Below are 21,873 nucleotides of genomic sequence, written 5' to 3'. Positions count from 1 at the left end.
GAACCAGGATCGGCATGAATTCTGTGTCTCACGCTGAATTGCCAACCAAGACAAGGACACGCGGGAGACGGCTCCCCACTCTAGAAGGCCGCTGTGCAGTCTGAGAGACTGAATGCAATTTCTCAACCGTTTTCCCCTCCAGCTGCCACACCGGGCAAGCGCGCTGAAAAGGAGGCAGCAGGGCCAGTGGTTGCCAAGATGCACACGGGCGGCACAGCAGCCGCGCATCTCAGCTCAGGGACGGGACGAGAGGGTTGCATAAATTATTTGATATTTCCTGACGCCTGCGCGCACACACCTCTCCCGTCATGTGTCCCTGAACTTGTCGCCTCGGCTGTTCTCTCTGTCTCTGTGTGTCACTCTGGCCGCGTTTGTGGCCCCAAATCATCCATGCCGTTGGAATTCAAGGGAGCAGAGCAGAAATTCAACTCGAGCCCACTACATTTCCACCGGGGGTGCCGACCGAATCCTTTGGTCAGATGATTACTGCACTCAAACGATTGGCTTTGACGCAGGCAGTGAGATTAGCAGTGCCAGTGATAGCGGCAGTGGCAGTGGCATCGGACGACGCAGAGGAAGAGGAGCGCGGATGAGCGAGAGAGCGCGGCAAGCGGCGATCCCGTCGACAGCAGCCATGACGAAGGACGGCCCTTGTTGATTTGGTTTTTTTGCTTCCGAGAGGCAAAAGGGTTGCATGAAATAAATGGCACACTAAGCGAGCAGTTGCAGCCCTGGTCTAAAGCTCTCCCACCCACAGGCTTGTTGCAAAGCAAGATTTTCGGCTCGCTTTTCCACATGCCCCTTGAGCCCCTTACCACATATCTGGCCGGTGTGCGCAACTGTGTGCGAGGGCTTGTGCGGTTGAAGAGATCCGAACGGCAGCACCTCCAGTCAGCTTGTACTCTCTGTCTCTCTGTCTCTCTGACTCTCTCTTCGGCCACAGTCTGCATTCGGGTTGGGTTGCATGTGCGCGCGCGCCCTTGACGTCTCAGACAACTGCAGGAACAACAAATGGGCCTGTACCTCGTCAACTCAGCGACAGTTGCCCTGCCCTCTGTGCTGCTCTTGCATTGCAAAAATTGCTTGCTTGAAAAATTCAGGAACAGCGGACGTGAAAGCGGAAGCGGTTTTGACGCTCCGAATTGACTGGCTATAGCGGGTCCGGAATTATATTAAGCGCCAGAGCAGGCAGGGCTGCGTGTCCTACAGTATATGTTGATCCCGATCCACCCAAGCACCGCTCTGCTGCGAGTTGTTCCTGGCCCTGGCGCGACTCCTTGTATCGGAAAGCCAAGTACAAATAGTCCACCGACATGTTACAGCCACGTGAGCAAGCTGCACAGTGCAACCAACACCTTGGTTGTTAGTATACATGCCAGCCCTCTATAGAGAAGAGAGAGAGAGAAGAGAGCCAGCTATGGTTTGTAGAGCGGCAAATTCGCCGCACAAGTCACTCTGTTGATCCCAAGTTGGTCCGTAGCCGCCTTCAATGCGTTGCAACGCAATGCACAAACAGCATCACAGAAATCATTCCTGCAGGAACACAAGAACTGTACCAAAATACCGAGGCTTAGACCACTTTGATCCTGCATCAGTCGCCCACACCCATGTCCACGTCGATTATCGCCTGTCCTAGTTGTGCTACCAAATGGCCACCTACAAGAGGGCTAACTACGACTTCTTGATCGCGTCGATACTCGAATCAGAAGCTTGTGGTTGCTCAGCGTGGCAAGTCGACACATTTTCAGCATGCGCCAAGCCCGCCCGCCCTACGGCTGCATTCTTCGGAAGCAAAATTACGCTCCTTCTTGTCTTGTGTGTCTACCGTTCATGGCGCTTTTTGCCAAGCTTCACAGCACTTCAACCCCCGCTTCTTGGCTCCTGCTTGTCATGTGCAAGGCCAGACAAGCGAGAGCTCAAGTTATTCCAAGTCTTGGCATGCCGATCAGCTGATCGGGCATCTTTGATCGGCGATTCTCCTTTCAACTGTCGCGTTTGGCACCTCATACCCACCGACGTTAACCTGTCCACCTTTTCATAGACGACTTCCGCTGGCATGGACCACCACAACAGCTTGCCGTGGCGCCCTCAACCACAGCGGATTCCGGCAACATCCAGGAGGGACACACAGCGGAAACTTTATCGTTGCCGAGAGGGTTGCGCCTCTCACAAAGACAAGGCGCTGCTAAGCGAGGTGCATGGGTACAAAGATCTCGGCAAGGCACCTCATCGGCGACAAGCTATCCGCCTTCGCTTGCACTCGTCAGCCGAAGAGTGTCGGCAGCCGCTCTTCCCAAAAGGTAAGCATGATACGAACCCGGCGTGGTGTTTATCCGTCGAGGTTGTGTTTGGTCATGCACGCGCATTCTGAGAAGGATTCCAGGCGAGAAGCTGATAGAGCGTGTACAGCGAAAGGGCACGCGGCAGCGTCCTTGTTGTTCCCGCTCGACATAAGAAGACGGGCAAAGAAGAATGATGCTTGACGCCCAAACTGGGGGCTGTCTCGAGTTGCATTGCCGATTATCCTCGGCTTCTATCCAACCTGGCTCCGACCCACTACGTCCAATTGCGTCAAGGATCGGCTCCCTCGTCCTCACTTTGCTGCGTCGTTGAAGCTTGATTAATCCATCAACTTTGCACAGACAGCCTAGCTGTCTCGCTTTGAGCTCTGAAGTTGGAACCCAACCTCCAGTTCGGTTCTAGCGGCCTTACATGCACGCTCGGGCCTCTTGTCGGGAACGTCAAATGTCAATGAACGGCTGTTCATATGTCGGTCTTTATGTGGTACCCGCGGGTTTACCTAGAAGAAACGTCACCGACGAGGCCCGAGCTTCGGCATCCTGTCAGATTTCTGAGTCGTTCACCCAACCTCGCCTTCCCTCCCGTCAGCTCGCTGGATCACACACTCCCTGGCAATCTCTCTCTGCTGGACATGCGTACTACGATTGTATTTTTGAGTCGTGTATGCCATCGAACAGCAACAGCTGCTGATCGCGAGCGTGTCTTTCTTAGCTGGCGGCACCGCGTAAATCAATAAACCCTCATCCCCCTCGTGTCATAAGGCAAGAATGCCAAAGCAATAGGGCAGATCAACGTGATGCTCCCCGCCAGATAGAGCACGTTCTTCGCTTGCTGTTCCGTCTGGTCCCTGAAGAGCGGATCCGCCGCCAGCGGGGCTACGATGCTTGCAATGCGTCCAAGGGTTGATGCGAGGCCGCTCGCTGTCCCTCTAACTTGTGAGGGGTAGATCTCCGGCACAAAGGCGTACAGGATACTGTTGAAGAAGCTCTGGAAGAAGTACTCCATCGCATTGATGCCGATGCTTCCTTGAACGCCGGAAACCAAAGTGTATAAGAAAAAGGACACAGCCATCAGCGCGGACGATACCACCATCGCCCATTGCCTTCCGAGCTTGGGTACTTCGATCATGGCGGCACCGAAGGCGACAGCAAAGATGCCAGGGAAGTAGATGAGAATGTAGTTTCGGTAGGTCGTCTCTATCGATGTATCTTGCTTTGCTCCCTTGGCGCGCAGGATCTGCGGAAGATAGAAGCCTGCGAGCGTGAACCCCCAAAAGTCGGCAATGAACGTAATCCAGATGATCGTGGTCACCCTCGCCATCGTCTTGTTCTGAAAGAGCGTCTTCGCATTCAAGAACAGCGCCAGCATCTCCCTCGCTGACTTCTTGGCCGTCTGCCAATTCGTTGTCTTTCTCCCGCCCGCATGCAGACCCTGCTGCTCCTCGTCCTCGTCCGCACTCCTCTCCCTTCCTTCGTGCTCGGCAATCCGCCTCGCAGCCTCGTGGAAATCAGCCTGCGTGAACAGCGGTTCCATCTTGCTCTTGTTGGTCCTCAGGATCTGCTGGATAATGCTGAGCGCCTTTGCGTCCTTCCCGCGCGCGAGCAGATACTGTGGCGACTCACGGAAGGTAAACACAAAGAAGCGCGCGACAAAGATGAGCCAGGTGATGCAGCCGAGCGTGTACAACGTGTAGCGCCAGCCCATGTTGTTTTGGCGCGTGCACGTAGACGCCGACTCGCACGCGTACTTGGGGATCAGCCCGTACGAGATGCCGGAACACACGAGCACGCCCAGCGGCTGAAACAACGAGAGCGCGGCGACGAGGAAGCGGCGGTTGGTGGGGAGGAACTCGAGCGTGATCGTTGCGTCTATGGGGATGTTGCCGCCGATGCCAAAACCAATGAAGGCAGAGATGACGCAGAGCGTGTCGAAGCTGCGTGCTCCTCCAATGGCGATGCCGAAGACGGAGGCGATGAAAGTGGTGAGGTAGAAGCTCCAGCGTCTGCCCACAACATCGACGGCGAAGCCGAAGAAGAATGCGCCGACGGTGAGGCCTGCAGAAAAGGCAGTCTGGAGCGGGCCCGTGGAGCCGTGGATCTGGTTGTCGAATTCGAAGGCGACCTGCGTCACGATCAGCCCCAACGCTTGCGCCCACAGCAGGTCGATAAAGTACCCGCAGCCGCAGAGGAACCAGATGCAGATTTGATACCTGCCCATCCCCATACGATCGAGCTCCGCCGAGATCATCATCGACTTGTTCTCGCGCAGCGTCTTGGTCGGGTCAAAGATGTCGTCAAACGTCACATCGCCCGGCAAACGCGTTGCTTCCCCGCCGACATGGGAGGAAGATCTTCGCGCATTCGAACCGTCTGCGGAGTGCACATCGCCTGCGTCAGCGTCTCCCGCAGACTTTGCGACCGCCTCGTCGTCTCTGAACGAGTCGGCGAATTTGCTCGCTTGCGCCGGCTTCATCTTGATCGAATCGGTTCTTTTGGTGCCTGGGCGTGTTGTGGATCGCTTCTTGCGTGATATAGATGAAGCACTGTTCCGCTGCTGTAAGAACGGTCTGCGTGCACCGTCGTCTTGAAGGCCAAGGTAGTCGTCCTCGTCCTCGTCGTAAAAGTCCTCAGTGGAGGTTGTATCCAGTTCCGAGTCCGCGTAGAGCTTGGTTGGTGTGGATGAACGCGCTTTACCGTTGGTTATTCTAGATTGCGAGACGGATGTGCGCGGTGTTGAGCCGTGCGACTGGTAGAAGGGCGGGTCGGGCGAGGAGCGCAGTGGAGCCGTTTGCGAGGCAGCAGCAGATGGTAATGTCGGAGGCGATGACGAAGAGGATGGCTTGGAAGGGGCCGTGATCGAAAGAGGCATTGCCGGCTCGTCTTCCTAGGCTGGGCAGGTGATGGCGAGGAAGAGACGGGTGAACGAGCAGCAGCTAGCAAGTGAGGGGCATCGAGTGTGGTTCCTTGTGCGACATGTGGCAAGCGCGCTTGAAGAGGAGTTGCCGTAAACAGATCGGATCAGAGTCAAGCGAAGAGTGAGCAAAACGCTGGTGTGATTTAGATCAGGAAGAGAAGGCGACTTGCTACCGCGTTCAAAAGGGAAAGGAGCGAGACCGGTCGAAACAGGAGTCGTCGAAACCTCGGCTACGGTGGTAACGACCAGCAACAAAGTCAAGAACAAGGCGGGGGACGGCGTTTTGAGCAAGGCGGAACGGACAAGTAAATAGAGAAGACAGGACACTTCGTATTCAAGCGCTCGTGAACCAGAGCAGACAGTCGAAGTGGCTGTCAAAAACCGGTGGCTGCTGCATAGGAGCACGGTGACCAAGCAAGGAGCAGCGAAGGTCGGGAAATATCCCAACTCCGCTGCTCCTAGATTCTGACGTATACATACACTCGTCCGCAAGGGGAGACCTGTATCCTCATCTCTATCCATTGCCTTGAATGCCATGCGTGCAAGATAACGCTTCACATAGTGGTGGCAGCTGGATGGTAGATAGTTAGCGGCGTGATGGACGGAGAACCTTCTGAACTGCATGCACATGGCTTGTCATCCGCGCATAGCCCTGGGGCAAATCACGTCAAGGCACAGTCCTATCGATGGCGGTCCGCAGCCAGCCTCGTTCTCGAAGCGAACCGCAAGCGAGCGAGAGAGGAAGGGCACCGCGAAACACTTGCGCGCCTTCATCTCCCCGAGAATGTCTCGTGTGCCTCGTCGAAGGGTCTTGCCAGCACGTGCTTGAAGGTATACAACAACTACCGCGACTCGTCTCACTTGAAGCACGATCAAGACAGCTGTGCAGGACCATGAGCATGACACCATAGCCGGCCAGGATTGAGGCTGTATAGGCACGACAGCGGAATGCGGAGAGAGGAGGAGGGGGAGGCGGCGTTGTTTCTGCAGGGTCCAGTTTGCTGGTTTGACAGGCGCAAAGGCACTTTGGCAGCTGTCGTCGTCAAGATCGGCCTCTGGTCAGACGCTCGAGTGCCTGGCTAAGACTGCATCTCGGGACTTAACATCACTAAGCATCCCTTGTCTTCCTTACGTAATGCTGAGGCGGCCTTGCTTCTTTCTGCGACTTTTTGCGAGCTCCACATTCGTCAGAAGCATTGTGATTGTTTTTACTCTTCGCTCGAACTCTCCTTGCCCTCGCTCCTCGTCACCGCCATCAGCACGAGCATGCAGCAACATACGCTTCTCGTTGTGGGAGGTGCCGGCTTCCTTGGGAGTGCCATCTCCAAAGCTGCACTTGCCAAAGGTTGGCGGGTGCTCTCCATCTCGCCGTCCGGAACACCGTACCACACCCCGGCAGGTCATCGTCCGGCATGGTCTTCGAACCCCAACATCGAATGGCACGCCGCTGATGCACTGAATCCATCTTCGTACGCGCATCTGGCCGATCGTGCAACTGCTGCCGTGCATACCGTCGGCATCCTGCTCGAGTCTGATTACAAGTCGAAATCTTCTCAAGCTTCCCCTCTGCGCAACGCCATTGCAGGTGTTGCAAAGGGGTGGGGATTCAATCTCGGTCGCTCGAATGAAGACTCGAACCCACTTCACGACGCCAAGTATCAAGGTGGTCAGTCAGCTCCGTCGTCTTCGCGTGACGCCTCAAAGTTCAGCTACGAACAAATGAACAGAGACAGCGCGATTGCCGTTGCTCACACGTTCCTCTCTTCGCTGCGTCACCGCTCTTTGCAATCAGCTGATGCCTCATCTAGTTCGTCCCCGGTATCGGAGCCGGCACCTTTCATCTACATCTCAGCGGAAGACCTCTTCCGACCGGTCGTGGATGCAAGGTACATTCGCACAAAGCGTCAAGCAGAATCGGCCATTGCACGCCTTGCTGCACAACATCATGCTCCTCAGCCGCGCAGCTCTTCTACTGAGGGCACACACACAGTTCTAGATGCAGATGGGGCAGGCTTGGAGGGAGAGCTTCGAGACGAGGCGGCTGCGGTGGATTCGGTCTCCGCACAAGGTTCTGAGCAGACGCAGGCAGACGCGGGCTCGACGCAGGGTCTGGTGCGGCCCGTCTTCTTGCGACCAGGACTCATGTACCACCCGCACACACGACCCGCTTCCACCCTACCTGCTGCGATCTTGGAAGCATCAGCAGCGCTTCATCGCTCGCCACCGTTGCCGCTGCCCATTCCAACGCCCGCGCAGCTCATCGCACGTCTCGGTGCCGGCAGCAGTCCCTCTCAGTCCGTGGCCCGCTTGCTCACGACACCACCGCTGCACGTTGATACAGTTGCCAAAGCGGTGTGTGCCGCTATCGAGGAACCGAGCGTGTTTGGAGCGGTGGATGTGTATGGCATCCGCAAGCTGGCGGGGTGGAAGGACGACGCATCCCTGCATGGGAGTGTTTATGGTCAGAGTGTAGCGGGTGCCACGAGCGGCTCAGGTGGTGCGGGACGATCGTGGCCGTCTCAGCAGCAACAGCCTCTGCAGGCTGCGTCGAGACCGACAGCTCCACACGGTGTGCGCCATACTGCTGCGGCTACGCCTGCTGGTCAGCACCGGGCTCACTCTACCGGACCTCGGCTGCCGACGACGCCGCCGACTCGAATGGAGCGACGAACGTTTTTCAGTCTTCCGGACTTGGGCAAGCTCGCATCGAGCGCGCTGTCGTCCGCCGCACCTGGCGCTAGCGACAAAGGCAGTCGGTCGTACCGCGATGCACAGGGTAGGACGGTGTACGAGACGTCAAAAGTGCTGGCGCACCCGGCACATACGCTGTTCGCTGTGGTCGCCGACGTGAATGCGTACAAGCAGTTTGTGCCGTACTGTCAGGACTCGCGCGTGCTCGGGCCTGTGCCGCGCTCTCAGTCTGATCAGCTGCCGCCTGCAGTACTCGCCGATCTGACGGTCGGATTCGGTAGGTTCTCCGAGACGTACACATCCAAGGTGACTATGTACTCGCCTTCGAGCAGTGGTGACTGCAGCAGCAGCGTGGTGGCTGAAGCCGTGCAGCCCAACCCCGTGTTCTCGTTCCTCTCGACAAAGTGGACTTTCCATCCGATCGAGGGGGGTCAGACAAGGGTCGAGTTCAGCCTGGTCTATGCGTTTAGGAACCCCGTGTATGGCGCTGTGGCGGGGAACGTATTTGAGCAAATGAGCGCTCAGATGATCGGCGCGTTCGAAGAGCGTGCGAACAAGCTGCATCCTTTGCAGCGTCGAGATTGAGAATCACCCAAAACATAAGCAATGTAGCATTATACTTCAGATCGAGACTTTCGTGTGTGTGGTGTTGTTGTACTCAGAGGTTTGCTCCCAGTCGAGATGTGGACAGAATGACGGGGCAAAAAATGGAGAGAATCTGGAGACTGCATGAGTCGAACACGCGACCTTTCGCAAATTAGACACTCTGAAAATGCTAAGCGAACGCTCTACCAACTGAGCTAAACCCCCTTCTTTGGCAGCCCTCCATGTATTGTCATTGTATACCGTGTATGTTTTTCTGCTGCTACAAGAAGCATTGCCGCGTCTGGGATTGACCCGTCCGGCGTTCTCGGTCTGCACTGAGGCCGGATGTCGATCCCTATGACGCCTGTTGTCGAGTGTGACCGTCTCTTTTTTGCCGAAGGTCAGCTGTTCCGGCTATGTAGCTTGAGATCACGCCTTTTTCGTGCGTTGCCGGGCGGGGAATGCTCCACGCCACAATGCGAGCCGTGTCTCAGCACGGTCTATGAGTCAGATGCACGTCGAGTCAATAAGAGCGGAGCGGCTCGCATTACGAGTCGTTACTGGCGTCAGCTCTCAAGGTAGCGCTTATCGATGCCGAGTCAATGTCCGATCGGCAGGGGATCACAGCACGTGTGATTCGGCTTGTTGATCCGAATGATGAGAAGGTGGACGACTGGACAGGTACTTGTAAGTGTTCTTGTTCCGAGACGATTGCGAGAGACAACAGACCGACCGATATTCGACCGCCGGTAAGCTGTAAGCAGCGTTGCAAATCCGTCACGATCCGTCTCCGGCTCATCCTTTTTCGGTCGTTTTTGGTTTAGCCTTTTGCTTTACGTTTCTTTTTCCATCTTTTTGACATGTTCCGGAAACTCTGCAGTAATTACGCCGCCAGAGGAAGAAATTCAGTGGTGCAGTGCCTGCCGCGCGCTTGTTCTTCTGCCCGGGTTTTTGGCCGAGTTGGCAGACAGCTCAGTTCAGCCTGAAACGCTAAGGCACGTCGTTCGCCTTCCCCCCTCTCCCTCTCTCTCACTACCACTATCATCTCCTGACGACTCAGCCTGATAGACAGGCTATAAAAGCAAGTGTCAATATTGGGAACCGCCGGCTTGCTTCTCGCACCATCCAACACCGCATGCAACCGAGCTGCTAATCTTCTTTTCTGGTCGACATCGACACTCGACTCGCGCTGGACAGAGAGACAGAACAATGGCATCTCAACTGCCTCCGACGTCTTCTCATCCGCCTCAGCAATCGACTTTACCCCACCATCTACTTGATACTGGCGCAGAGGGAGCCAGTACGCCCAATACCACCATGACCGGCGAGGCGTCTTCTTCACGCAGCCGCACCGACTCGCTCTCGTCGCATCACCACGACTTGCATGTTTCCCGCAGCACCATTGTCGACGAAATTGCACTTCAAAAGCAACAAAACGCTCACTCCCAAGGCGGCGTTGTCACGCCTACAGCACCAACGCAGATGCATCCTGCTACATCTGAACACACCCAGCGCGCTACCGGTGACAATGCCGAGAGAGACCTGGAAAAGGTTCCACAGGCTGATCCGTCAACGCTGGCAGAGCAAGCGAGCGACGAGGTGATCTGGGTCGACTTCCCGCCCGATGACCCCGAAAACCCGTTCAACTTCAGCCGCACACGCAAATGGTGCATCACCATCCTCGGCGTCCTCTTCACCGCCGAAGTCGCCGCCACCGCCTCGGCCTACGTGCCCGGCATTGCGTCTATGGAGCGCGACCTGCACATCACCAACCACGAACTCAGTCTGCTCGGCATCGCCATCTACCCGCTCGGGTTTGCGCTGCCTCCCTTGGTCCTTGCGCCGCTGAGCGAGGTGTTTGGGCGCAACCCGATGTATCTGGTGTGTCACCTGTGCTATACCGTGCTGTTTGTGGGGTTGGGGCGGGCGAACAATACGGCGACGGTGATCGTATTGCGGTTCTTGCAGGGTGCGTTTGGGAGCACGGGGAGCACGATGGTGGGTGGAACTATCTCGGATATTTGGTCGAGTAGCGAGAGGGGCCAGCCGATGGCACTGTTTGCAACGGGCGCGATCTTTGGTACTGGTATCGGGCCGGTATGGGCCGGGTGGGTCGAGCAGCGGCAGAGCCTCGGGTGGCGCTGGATTCAGTACATTCAGGCGATCTACACAGGGTTTATCCTGCTCCTGCTGCTGTTATTTTTGCGCGAGACAAGGGGGAGCATTATCCTGACGCGCAGGGCGGCCAAGATGCGCAAGACGACGGGCGACCCGCGGTACAAGGCACGGGCGGAGCTCGAGCGCGCATCGGTGAGCGTGCTGATCAAGAACTCGCTTACCCGTCCGCTGCTGTTCTTGATCAAAGAGCCGATCGTGACGTTCTTCTCGCTCTGGATTGCCTTCGCGTGGGGGTTCATGTACATGCTGCTCAGTTCGATTGGGCTCATCACCGCGCAGCATAGGTACACGCCAGGACAGAATGGATTGGTGTTCTTGTCCATCGCATGCGCGGGTATTTTGGGTAATCTTCTCAACCCACTTCAGGAACGACTCTACCGCAAGTATTACCCCACACGCGGCCCGGAGGCGAGACTCTATTTCGCCTGCATCAGCGCCGTCCTGTTCCCCATCGGCTGCTTTATCTATGCCTGGACCAGCTTCCCGCACACGTCGATGGCCGGCCCCATCGTCGGTGTCGTCGTGCTGATGGTTTCACTCTACTACATCTACCTCAGTGTGTTCAACTATCTGGCCGACTCGTATCTGACCTATGCGAGCTCCGCGCTGGCCGCACAGAGCTTCGCGAGGAACATCTTCGGCTTCATCTTCCCGCTCTTTGCCGAGAAAATGTACCACAGGCTGGGCTACCAGTGGGCGAGCACGCTGTCGGCGCTGCTCGGCGCCGTGCTCGGCGTTGTACCCTTCATTCTGTTCTTCTATGGCAAGAAGATCCGAGCAAAGAGCAAGATCAGCCAGGCGCTGCAGAGGCAGGCCGAGGAACAGGCGAGGCGCGACAAGTCGTAGATGTCTCTCCTCACGTTTTCACATTCTAGAGTCAGTGGCAATCGCAATGCAATAACTAATTCTCCAGCACAAGACAGCGAATGGAGAGCGTTGAAGAGGACCGGTCGAGTGGGGAGCTTCTTGAGTCGCGAACAGCACACGATGCAGGGTGTGGGTCAAACGAAACGGAATGCAAAAATGAAATGAAAGATCGTGATGACATTGACAGATCGTGTGGGGGGAGCACTACTTGGCGCCGCCCTTGGGAGGACCTCTCCTAGGAGCACCATTCTGACCACCGGCACCACTCTTGAAGCGCTTGGCCCCCTTGCCGGCGCCACCGGCTCCAGCAGCAGGCTGCCTCAGCTTGACCCTCTCCTTGCTCTTTGCCTTCTCGCCCTCGGCCAGCAGGCTCTTGTCCACTTTGCCCTTTTGTGGACCCGATGCAGCCGCACCGGCGCCGAGCTTCTTGTTTTTCTTGGCCATCCTGCGGTTGACTCGGTCCGCGTCGTCCTTCTTCATCTGCTTGCGCTGGTCCTTGCTAAGCGTCGCGTACAGCTCGGCCTTCTTGGCGATATCGGCCGGGTTGGCAGAGCGCGCGGCGGTAGGGCTGCCAGGCACAATCTTGGTGGGACCGTTCGCAGCGCGTGGACGCTTGCCCAGCACGTGCGGGGAGGTACCGTTGGGCGTCGGTGCGCCGCTCGATCGCTCGTAGCGCGGAGACTTGCCTTGTGGCGTCGTCGGCTCTTGCTGTGCGTCTCCCTGAGCATTGCTGCCGCCGTTGTTCTTCTTGGATCGAGCAAGGGGAGCCGAAGTCTTGGTCTGCGACTTGCAGTAGGCGACACGGATGGGTCGACCTTTGAGCTTCAATCGACGCTTGAACTCTTTGCCACCCTGAGCAATGGCAGCCGAGGCTCCGAGACTGCCCTTAACCCCCTTGATCGATTCCAAAAACGCTTGCTCGGCAGTGTAGATGGCCATGACCTCGTCAACGCACTGCTGAGAGACGAAACGCACATAGCCAAAGCCTTTGCCCATCTGCGTGGCCGCGTCGCGGATGAGGCGCACAGAACGCACGTACTCGGCGTTGCGCACCACGGACTCGGTCACCTTGTTGCGCTTTTCGGGCTCGACGAAGGGGAATTCTTGGGACAACGAGTCAAGCAGGGCTTTGGGCACCCGCTCGCCGTCGAGACCAGTCACGGGGATGGTGATGGCATCACCGGCCGGTCCGAGCTCCTCGACGAGCAGCGCTTCGAAAAAAACGCGCACCTCTTCCTCATCCATCTCAAAGTCAAGACCGCCAACAAAGAGGGTGCTCTTGGGATCGACGGTGGAGCTGCTAGATCCAGCGAGGATGCCGTCGAACGTCTTGACTTTTTCGAGACCCGAGGCGAGCACCTCGCTGGGGGATATCGACTTGACCAGATCAACGCGCAGATGACGGCCTTGGAACTCTTGCCCGTCAGCAAACGAGGCGATCAAGGCAGCAAGGACGGAGCCTGTGAGTCTGGAGTCGATTTCGATGGGGGCACTGTTGGTATCGGCCTTGCCTTTCGCCTTGGACTTGGGAGGTGCGATCTCGTAAAGGTGTTTGAGGACAGCTTTTGGATGAGCGATGGTGACATAGGCAGAGACACACTTGGCCTTTTCGTGGAAATCCTTGTTGATGAATGCAATCTTGCGCTTCTGTTGCGCTGTGAGGGGAGCCTGGGCATTCTCGCCACCTTCGACAGCAGCGACAGCTTCGCGATAGTTCTGGCTTCGCTCCTTGGACTTGCCCTTTTTCTTCTTCTTGTTGGTGGCATCGTCCTCGTCGTCTTCGTCCTCGTCGGCATCGAGGTGGACAGTAGGCGTCGAGAAAGCAACGGAACGGAAGCGAAGAGCGTGAGCCTTAGTCAGGATGGGATAGGGTGAAAAGGACTCGATGAACGAGATGAGCTTGCGCTGCACCGAGCGCGACTGAGCAGCCTCAATGGGGATGTTGCCGATGAAGAGGGTGCGCTGATCGCGGACTTCGGAGGGCTCGGGCTGTTCTTTGAAGGTCTTTTTGCGGTTCTTGGCTGGCTCAGCAGTCTTGGCTGGCTCAGCAGTCTTGGCTGGCTCAGCAGTCTTTGCTGTGGTGACGGACTCGTGCTGAGGGGGAACGTAGGGTTCGTTGTTGTCTTCTTCCGGCTCGCCGTCATTCTCGTCTTCCTTGTCGGAGGCTTCATCTTCGCTCTCGCTCTCGCTCTCGCTCTGGCTGTACAGAAGCGAGCCTTCGTCGTCGAAAGATTCGTCAATACTCGAAAGATCACCATCGCCCTCCTCCATTTCTACATCGTCATCGTCGTCAGAATCGTCCTGCTCGGCAGCATCATCGTCGCTATCCTCTGGTTCCACTTCTTGCTCGATGGATTTACGCTTCTTTGAGCTCGAGGGAACTGCTGTCGAGGTGCTGGCGACAGATGGCGCGGCTGGCGCAGGTGCAGAGGTGGTAACGGGAGCTGGTGGGGCAGCTTTGAAAAAGGCATCGAGCTCCGAGTCGAAGGTGGCTGGTGCGCTTGCAGCAAGGGTTGCTTCCACTGCTGGTGCCGATGAGGATGCAGCGCCTGCCTTGTTTTGCTTCCTCGCCATCTTGAACAAGTGCTGCTGCTGGATGCCAGGTTGGATGGGGATGGTGACAGCAAAGGAAGCGTTTCAGGAGGAATTCCCACTTTGACTCTTTCCTGCGCCGTGCAGAAAGCGAAATTTCCTCGACAAAAAACGACTTTTTCTAACCAGAAGAAAAGGGTCGCCGTTTTCCGAACCTTTCTCCACACTCTGATTTTGTCGTACGTATGGTCAAGAACAAACGATCTAACATTTCAATCCTCTAATCGCAGAAGCAACTTCCATCTGCGGAGCGCAGCTTAGCCGATGCACTTGGTTTGCAGCCTCTTGCAGCGACGGGGAAAGCGGTCGATGGCGGCCAGCCACCAACCGTCGCCCTCCCCGCTAGGAGACCTTGACTGCACAGAATGAACGAACACTCGTGCTGCTGCTGCCGAGCGTCCTCAATAGGGCCATGAACGACCGGTGGGGCTAATAAACCCGTGCCGATGAGCCTCCGTTCGGGTCAGGCACGCAGCGAGGCATTCCAGTGGCAGCGTCGGGTTGGCATGGTCTCGTGCTGAGCGTCCACCAAAGGCAGGGGCAGGGCGAAGGAGCCAGGTGCACGGAACCCCGTTCAAGACTCGAAGCTCGTGCATGTGCATTTCGAGCCAGTTTGTATTTCAGATGAAAACAAGGCCGTGAGACGCGTTCCGAAACCTTGCTTGAATTCGCTCTTCCCAGAAAGGCTCGGCGCGTTGTTGCAAGTCACGCCGTTGGAGGCACTTGAACAGGGGACGACTTTGTGAACGAGCTGTATTTTGTCGATCATATCTGTATTTGACAGGCAGGGTGCTCGTCTCAGGAAAATTCGAAGTTTTGCTGCCGATCCTCGGCCAATGTGCCCGAACACCTTCGGCCCCCTCGATCCCACTCAAACGGCTCCAGTGCCCTGCCGCTCTGGCTTGTTGTGTCTCTGAGTTGGTGTCAGCGAACGAGCCCTTTGTTGCGAACTCACCCCTGCGTGTGTGTTCCTTTTGCTGCCGACATTGGCGCTGGCGCTGGCACTGTCACTGTCACTCTCATTCTCAACTCTACGAATCTGTGTGCCCAAGTGCCTGCGTGTCGTCGAAGCGTCGATCCTGTTTCTATTTCCCCTTTCTCTTGTTCCTTTTTCTTTTTTCTCTGCGTTTGCTGTGCCGTGTAGGGCTGCGCCTTTGTCCTCCTCGTCCTCGTCGTTCGTCTGGAAAACAGAGCGTCTGCACCGCGACGATCCTCTCGAGCCTCTTCACAGTCAGCAGATCACGATACTGCCATCATCTCATCTGCCCCACCTTCCCTTCCCACTATTCACTTCATCAACCCGCTCACTCCCCTTCCCCCCCTTCGGATCCGTCTCTGGATCAACATCTCCCCTCTTCCCCACCCTGTTCAACAAGTCGCGACGACATCGACAGTTAACACCAACAACAACAACAACAAGAGCCCAGGTCGGCTCTCCACGTTCTTTTGCTACATCTGCCAACGCGCATCTGCTCGACGCCAACCCCTGCATCGCCGCACCACTGATTATCTCTTCGCCACCGCTCCGTCGCCCATCATGACGCTCGACACTCGTTCCCACATGCACCATCACCAGCACCAGCTCAAGCAGCGCAACGTGCAGCCTGCCTCGACCAAGCGCATCGTCAAGCGCCAGTCCGCCTCCACCATCGACAACTCGGCACAATGTCTCGCCGGTGGTCTCTACGTCAGCCCCGCCGGCGGTCAGCAGGTCCAGGTCACCAACGTCACCGACATCCGTTGGGACCAGTCCTGCCTCGACAACACCGTCTCCAAGATCGACATTTACGTCTACTCTCCCTCCATGCCTAACCAGTACCTCCCCATCCACGTCTTCCAGGGTATCCCCAAGTCTCAGCAGCTCTACGAGACCAAGCTCGACCCTCGATGGTGGGGTCGCGATCTCGGTCACAACTCGTCCGTCCCCGTCTCGTTCAACATTGTCCCTTCCGGCAACGAGCCTTGGGACTCGTCTAACCCCATGGGCCCCACCTTCAACGCCAACTACGACGTTCCCAACCAGGGCGCTGGCAAAGCTGAGTCCTTCTTTGGTAAGCTCTCCAACTCGGTCAAGACCGCATTCCTCGAGAACGGTCACCTCACCCCTGCTGGTAAGACCGCCGCCATCGTCTGCCCGCTCGTTGTCCTTGCTGTCGTCCTCGGTCTTGTTATCCGTCGTCTCCACATCAAGCGCTTCAACAAGACCGTCGACTGGGCCGATCACATGGACAAGCGCATGAGCAGGATCTCGGTAGACTGGACTACTGGTGGTGACGGTTCTGCCGGCCCCGTCCCTGGAACCCGACCCGCCTCGTTCCTCTCGCGTCCTTCGCGCGACATGGACATCAACGGAAACTATGCTGGCCGTGGCGCTGGTGCTCGCGTGCCCCGCCAGATGGAGGATATCACCCCGGCTTTCGCCACTGAAGACGAGATGCGCGAGGCCATGCCTCGAGGAATGTCCATGTACGAAGAGGGCAACCGCACCTCTCGTATCTCGTTTGCCGACAACACGCGCGGTGACCGCATCTCGCGCATCAGCTACGCCAACTCGAGCGATGCACACGGTCGATCCTCGTCTCATCTCCCGCGCGTTGGTCTGCAGGGTAACGCGCGCCGTTCTCAACTCGTCGAGTCGTACTATGACCCGGATGCGCCCGCTGTGCCCCAGGTGGATTCTCGCTACCGTGCCAGCCAGGATGCGCGTCGCTCGTCGCGCTTCTCGGACGGCCTCGTCTATGCTGGCGCCGATGAGATGCGACACGCTGAGGATGATGATGACGAGGTGCTCATGAGCCCTACCCAGAACGAGGGCCCTCGCCCTCTTGGCACCCACGATGTTGACCGCATGCGACAGAGCCTCGACACCAACCTGCGCAACTCGATGCTTGCCTACCCTGCGCTCAGCATGCTTCAGTCGGGACGCGAGGGCAGCGATGGTCACGACATGCTTGACGGTGCCGGCCAGCAGCAGCAGCGTCGCGTTTCAAGCGGCAGCAGCCAGGACGGCTACATCAACCACCAACACTACCAGCAAACGGTTTCGGCACAGACGGGCATGGCACCGCCTTCCAACTTTGCGTCGCCGGACGAGGCCATGAAGCACTATGCTTCGCTTCGCGCTGGTGGAGCTGCGTCGGCGACGCCCATGAACGAGGCTTCGGCGCAGAGCTCGAGGTCACTGTACACGCCCGATGCCGCCAACCACCGAGGACACATGAGCGTCGCCGGTTCGTCGCTCAACGAGGAAGAGGTGGTGGGCTACAACGAGATGATTGACCACGGCAACCAGTCGCGCTAAAGGATCCTCGTCCCTCGTCGCTTCTGTCTCGTTCCCACCTCCTCTTTTTCGAATCGTAACGGTCCTTTCGTTTCTTCCTTTTGATTTAGCTTAGTCTTTCTATCTCTGCTGCCCCTCTTTCGTCCCTTTGCTCTCGTCATACCTCTTTTCGCTTCGACCTAGTCTTGTTTCTTCCGGCCCAGCTGCCCCGTGTGCAAGCTGCGGCTCTTGTTGTTCTTCTTTGGCCCTTGATCTGTTTCTCCGCACGTTATACGGGCTGGATGCGGAACTGACCCCCATCGGCAGCTGCTGTGCTAGCCTTGTCGACTGTCTGTTTCCGCACCGCCCAGTCCCTCGCTAGACTGCACGGCGTTTCTGCTCTAGAAGCTAGGACGGTTGTGGATGTGGCTGTTTTCTTTTTCTCAATGCGCACACGAGCCCGCTCTGTTGGTTTTGCGCGGTGCGTATGTCCCTGTTGTCTTGTTTCGATGCTACCCTTTCTAACTCAGTGTGTTCTACAACATCAGTGGTGTGTGTCTGTGTGTGTGTCTGTGTTGTGAATTGATGTGCCGTGCTGCCGTGCTGCCGTGCTTGGATGCGGGAACAAGGGATGAGGTCGAGAGGAGAGTGCTGCCGCTTGTTCCTCAATGAGCGAATTTGTCGTGCGGAAAGAGCCGGTTGCTTGCGCTTGCTGGCGTGCTTTGCTCGCGGGCATTGGGCTCTTTCACGTTGAAAAAGTAAGCAACACACGCGCACAGCTGCATCAGCCAACTCCGCATTGATTTTGATGTCGATTTTTGGCAGAGGCGAGGTGCAGTTCCCCCGGTTCGAAAAAATGGCGACTCTCCGCTCAATTGATTAGCCGGGGTGCGGTGGGTTCTCGCTGGATACACCCGGTTCTTTGGACATCACCTTCGAGCAGGACACGGTTTGTTCAGTACTGTCTCATCGCATCGCATCGGCTTCGTGGCGGTTCTCGTTCAGGTTCAAGGTGAGTCGAGAAAGAGAGCGACACTTGGACGTTCACTGATACAGACTCGTGCTTGGGAGACGAAACGCTGACAGTGGATGTCGTGGCTTTTGCTTGCTTTGACAGCTTCCCGTTCTCCTCGATCTACCGTCTCCTCGCTAAACGGCTACGCGCGCAACACTTTCGACGTCGTTGACAACACCTATAGACTCGCTACGTTTCTGGTCGTCGCGTCCTTCTCGCCTCATCGAGTCTACAACCGTGCTCCAAGTCAAGCAAGGGTACCCTTCGCAAGCACGCGCCAACGAAGCTTAACGCATTCACCGCCTGAAACGCAGCGCCGCAGCATCAAGTCCCAGCACCCGCACCGTCATAGAGAGCCGATCGATCATGTCCGACCTCGAAAAGCGTCTGACGCAGATTGCGCTCAATCCCGCCTACCATGACATCTTCACCATCATCAAGGTAAGTTTGCGTCACACGGCTAACACACCGCAGTGACGCAGGCAATGCTGAACACATCCTTTCTCTCGTTCCCGTTTGATTCAACAGGGGTTCCGCAATGGTATCGTGTACGGCGCCAAGATTCGATTCCCACATGCGCTGGTCATGACATTCCTGTTCGGACGCGGAACACCACGCGAGAAGCTCACGTTCATCTTGCGCGCTACCAAGCAGCACGCGCTCAACCTGGGCACGTTTACGCCGCTGTACAAGTTCCTCACCATTGCCATGCGTCGCGCGTATGCAGCAATGGGGGGCAAGGGGCCTGTCCCGAAGTGGCACAGCTTGGTAGCGGGTCTGATTGGTGGATACTACGTGTTTGGCGAGAGGACGCCGGTCAACGAACAGGTGAGTAGCACGCTCCCGCCCGGCAGCATGTGCGGAGTGTTTTGCGGTTGCGAGCTGTTTCATGCTGACGAGATGTGTCCGTTTATGTTCGCAGATTGTGCTGTACACGTCGTCGAGAGTGATCGCTTCCTTCCTGCCGAGGGCCGATACGCCCAAGGACTGGCCAGCGGGCAAACCGAAACCGCCAAGCAGCTCGTGGTTCGCAGCATACGCTACCCTCGCCTGGGGGATGGTGATGTACTTGCACGAGTACAGGCGCGAGACCATCCAGTCGGGCATGGTCAACAGCATGGACTGTGAGTAGTGCGCTGCAGACGTGGTGGTGTATGCCGGGAGATGCTGACCAGCTTTGTATTGTTTCGCGATCGACAGATCTCTACCACAATGCCGAAAAGTGGGACAGGTAAGTAGATTCGCACTGTCAACGTGGTTGCAGGGTTGTACAAGGAAAGGACTGTCGCTGACTTTCGTTATCTTGTTTCGTCTGGATTGCAGCTTGCGGAACCTCTTCTGGCACAACAAATAGACGGCCTACCCTCCCTAGTCTCTGTCCTGCAGCTTGCACAATGGTTCTTGGATTCTTCGGTCTCTGTGACGGTGTTCTCGGCGGAACGGTGTACTGTGTGTGTTTGTGAAGAAGCTGTTCTGTGTTCAAATTGATGGGTCGACAAGCTCGGCGAGTCCCAGTACAATGTTTGGCCCGGACCGCCTAACATGCCAGTGTGTGAATATCGATCGCTTTTAAACAGCCATCTTTTTTCAGCCTCTATTATGTTGTGATTCGCATTTATCCTCGCGAGAGAATTACCTGCCCTTGGTCGACATTACACACGAGGACGTCCTTCGGCTCGAACCGCACGGTAGCGAACGCGAAATCTTCTGTAGAGAACGTTCGCAAGCATGCACGCTGCACAGGCTGCCACTTTCCCACCCGCACGATGCCGGTTGCTCTCCACTTCCGCTTTGCTCTCCGACCCTCTGCACGGGTTCGTCTCCGCGCGCTGAGATACGGTGCCTGGCAGATGTAAACTTCCCGCTTCAACGTGGAACTTTGACGGTGGCAAGATTTCAACATCGTGTGCAGGCAGGTGTTCTAGTGCGAACAAGGGCGATGTTCGGCTCTGAGCGCGTCGAACTGCGACGGATAGGCGAGGCGAACCGAACCTCGGAAGGTGAATAAAGGAAAGGACAAAGAGGATGTGCTGGCACGAGCTAAAGAGTGCCTGCTCCGCGCTGTGAGTTGAACATCGCACGCTGACCCAGCGCGTTGGAGCACATGGAGAAGCAGAGCTACTTGGAACCTAAGACACCGTGACGGTGGTCAGATGAAGGAGAGGCACCGGCACCCCGCTTGGCGTTGTTGGAGCTAAGCAAGGGGCTCCTTCTCTCACTCATTGGATGGTGCCGAGCTCAATCTGAGGAATGCCAACCATCTCGGCGAGTTACAGATGACGTCAAACAGGGGAAGAGCGATGCTCAGCAGCATGCCTCTACGGAGCAACGACACTGCGGTCAAGGATGTGGCGGGCGAGCGAGCAAAGGAGAACCGCTGGTGCTGTGCTTTGCCGATCATCTGTTGTCCCACTGAATGGTCGCACGGTGTATTGACAGGCAGGTGGGATCGACGTAGTGCAGCACGGGTAAGAGATTCAAGCCACAGCAACCAAAGCCTGGCGACAACCCAAGCAAAAGCTGCAATCCAAGTACCACAGCCCAGGAGCAAAACAAGAGCAAGGGGAACGAGATTTGAGGGGTTAGCGCAATCACCCCTAAAAATAACAACGCCGCCCGCATGAGAGCTAGAGCGCGAGTGCATGTGCAGCAACCCACAGAATCACCAAACCCAACCTGCGGTGGTGCGGCTTTCTGGGACGACGATGTAGCCAAGGAGGGACGCCTCGGACTCGAGCACCGAAGCGTTTTCTCTCAGTCTCGTTCTCGGGTGCTCAAAGGGCAGAGCGACCAAGCTCTGTTTCTGAGAAAAGGGTTCTCAGCAAGATTCGACCTCCGAAGCGCGAGTTTGCCTTCGAGAGCTTCTTTTCTATGCACTTGGTCAGAAGAGCAGACGGAGAGAGAAACGCGCACCACACGCGTCCGAGCGGGTCCCAGTGAGACTCGGCTGCACCACGCGTGGGCTCTGGAGCAGTGTGTGCCGCTCTCGGCTTCTCTGAGGCATTTCGACTGCAGTCACAGCCATGAAACCCGAAAATTGACAGCGAATGCACCCTCCCTTGGCTGAAACCAACAGGATTGGCGGGCGACCCGACCACCACGCTTGGCCGGTGCTGCTGCTGCCGCTGTTGCTGCGTGGGCTTGGAATGCAATTACAATTGCTGTTTGGCGCAAATTTGCAGCCAGAGAACAAACAAGCAGAGGCGTCTGTCTGATCATCCCTCCATGCGTGTCGATCCGCTCTCGAACGTCGCTGTCTGCTGCCTCGCTTTGTCCTCGTTTGCGTCCGTCTCGCCGTGCTGCGTGTTGCTGCTGCTGCTTTTGAGTCGTTGCTCCCCTCCGTCGTCTCACTATCATCGCGTCTTCACCCCCACCATCTTCTTCATTTCCATCCCCACCGAGCCCCAGACTGTCTACCACTCCAGCTCCAACCATTCCCCTCCCTCGTTCGATATCCACGGCAGGCACGTGA

At 56.9% G+C, this 21,873-nt stretch overlaps 6 protein-coding genes across 6 annotated transcripts; 4 read left to right on the top strand and 2 right to left on the bottom strand.

The window, feature by feature from the left end:
* Window positions 1–3,030: 3,030 nt before the first annotated feature.
* EX895_003137 (uncharacterized protein) lies at window positions 3,031–5,169 on the bottom strand (the record flags this gene model as incomplete). The annotated part of the gene is made up of 1 exon (XM_029883735.1): window positions 3,031–5,169. One exon carries the CDS (start codon window positions 5,167–5,169, stop codon window positions 3,031–3,033), a length of 2,139 nt encoding a protein of 712 aa, XP_029740026.1.
* Window positions 5,170–6,480: 1,311 nt separating this feature from the next.
* Window positions 6,481–8,490, top strand: EX895_003136 (uncharacterized protein; the record flags this gene model as incomplete). Its single annotated transcript, XM_029883734.1, has 1 exon — window positions 6,481–8,490. The coding sequence occupies one exon, from the start codon at window positions 6,481–6,483 to the stop codon at window positions 8,488–8,490; it is 2,010 nt and encodes a 669-aa protein (XP_029740025.1).
* A 1,317-nt stretch (window positions 8,491–9,807) lies between these two features.
* Window positions 9,808–11,514, top strand: EX895_003135 (uncharacterized protein; the record flags this gene model as incomplete). Its single annotated transcript, XM_029883733.1, has 1 exon — window positions 9,808–11,514. The coding sequence occupies one exon, from the start codon at window positions 9,808–9,810 to the stop codon at window positions 11,512–11,514; it is 1,707 nt and encodes a 568-aa protein (XP_029740024.1).
* Window positions 11,515–11,739: 225 nt separating this feature from the next.
* Window positions 11,740–14,109, bottom strand: EX895_003134 (uncharacterized protein; the record flags this gene model as incomplete). The annotated part of the gene is made up of 1 exon (XM_029883732.1): window positions 11,740–14,109. One exon carries the CDS (start codon window positions 14,107–14,109, stop codon window positions 11,740–11,742), a length of 2,370 nt encoding a protein of 789 aa, XP_029740023.1.
* Window positions 14,110–15,664: 1,555 nt separating this feature from the next.
* EX895_003133 (uncharacterized protein) lies at window positions 15,665–17,428 on the top strand (the record flags this gene model as incomplete). Its single annotated transcript, XM_029883731.1, has 1 exon — window positions 15,665–17,428. The coding sequence occupies one exon, from the start codon at window positions 15,665–15,667 to the stop codon at window positions 17,426–17,428; it is 1,764 nt and encodes a 587-aa protein (XP_029740022.1).
* A 1,339-nt stretch (window positions 17,429–18,767) lies between these two features.
* On the top strand, window positions 18,768–19,755 carry EX895_003132 (uncharacterized protein; the record flags this gene model as incomplete). Its single annotated transcript, XM_029883730.1, has 5 exons — window positions 18,768–18,842; window positions 18,930–19,229; window positions 19,324–19,525; window positions 19,602–19,632; window positions 19,725–19,755. The coding sequence occupies 5 exons, from the start codon at window positions 18,768–18,770 to the stop codon at window positions 19,753–19,755; spliced, it is 639 nt and encodes a 212-aa protein (XP_029740021.1).
* Window positions 19,756–21,873: the final 2,118 nt, after the last annotated feature.

The sequence above is a fragment of the Sporisorium graminicola genome, chromosome SGRAM_19 (genome assembly GCF_005498985.1).
Source record: "Sporisorium graminicola strain CBS 10092 chromosome SGRAM_19, whole genome shotgun sequence".
In the NCBI taxonomy this organism is placed as follows: domain Eukaryota; kingdom Fungi; phylum Basidiomycota; class Ustilaginomycetes; order Ustilaginales; family Ustilaginaceae; genus Sporisorium; species Sporisorium graminicola.
This window is presented reverse-complemented; position numbering and strand designations above follow the sequence as displayed.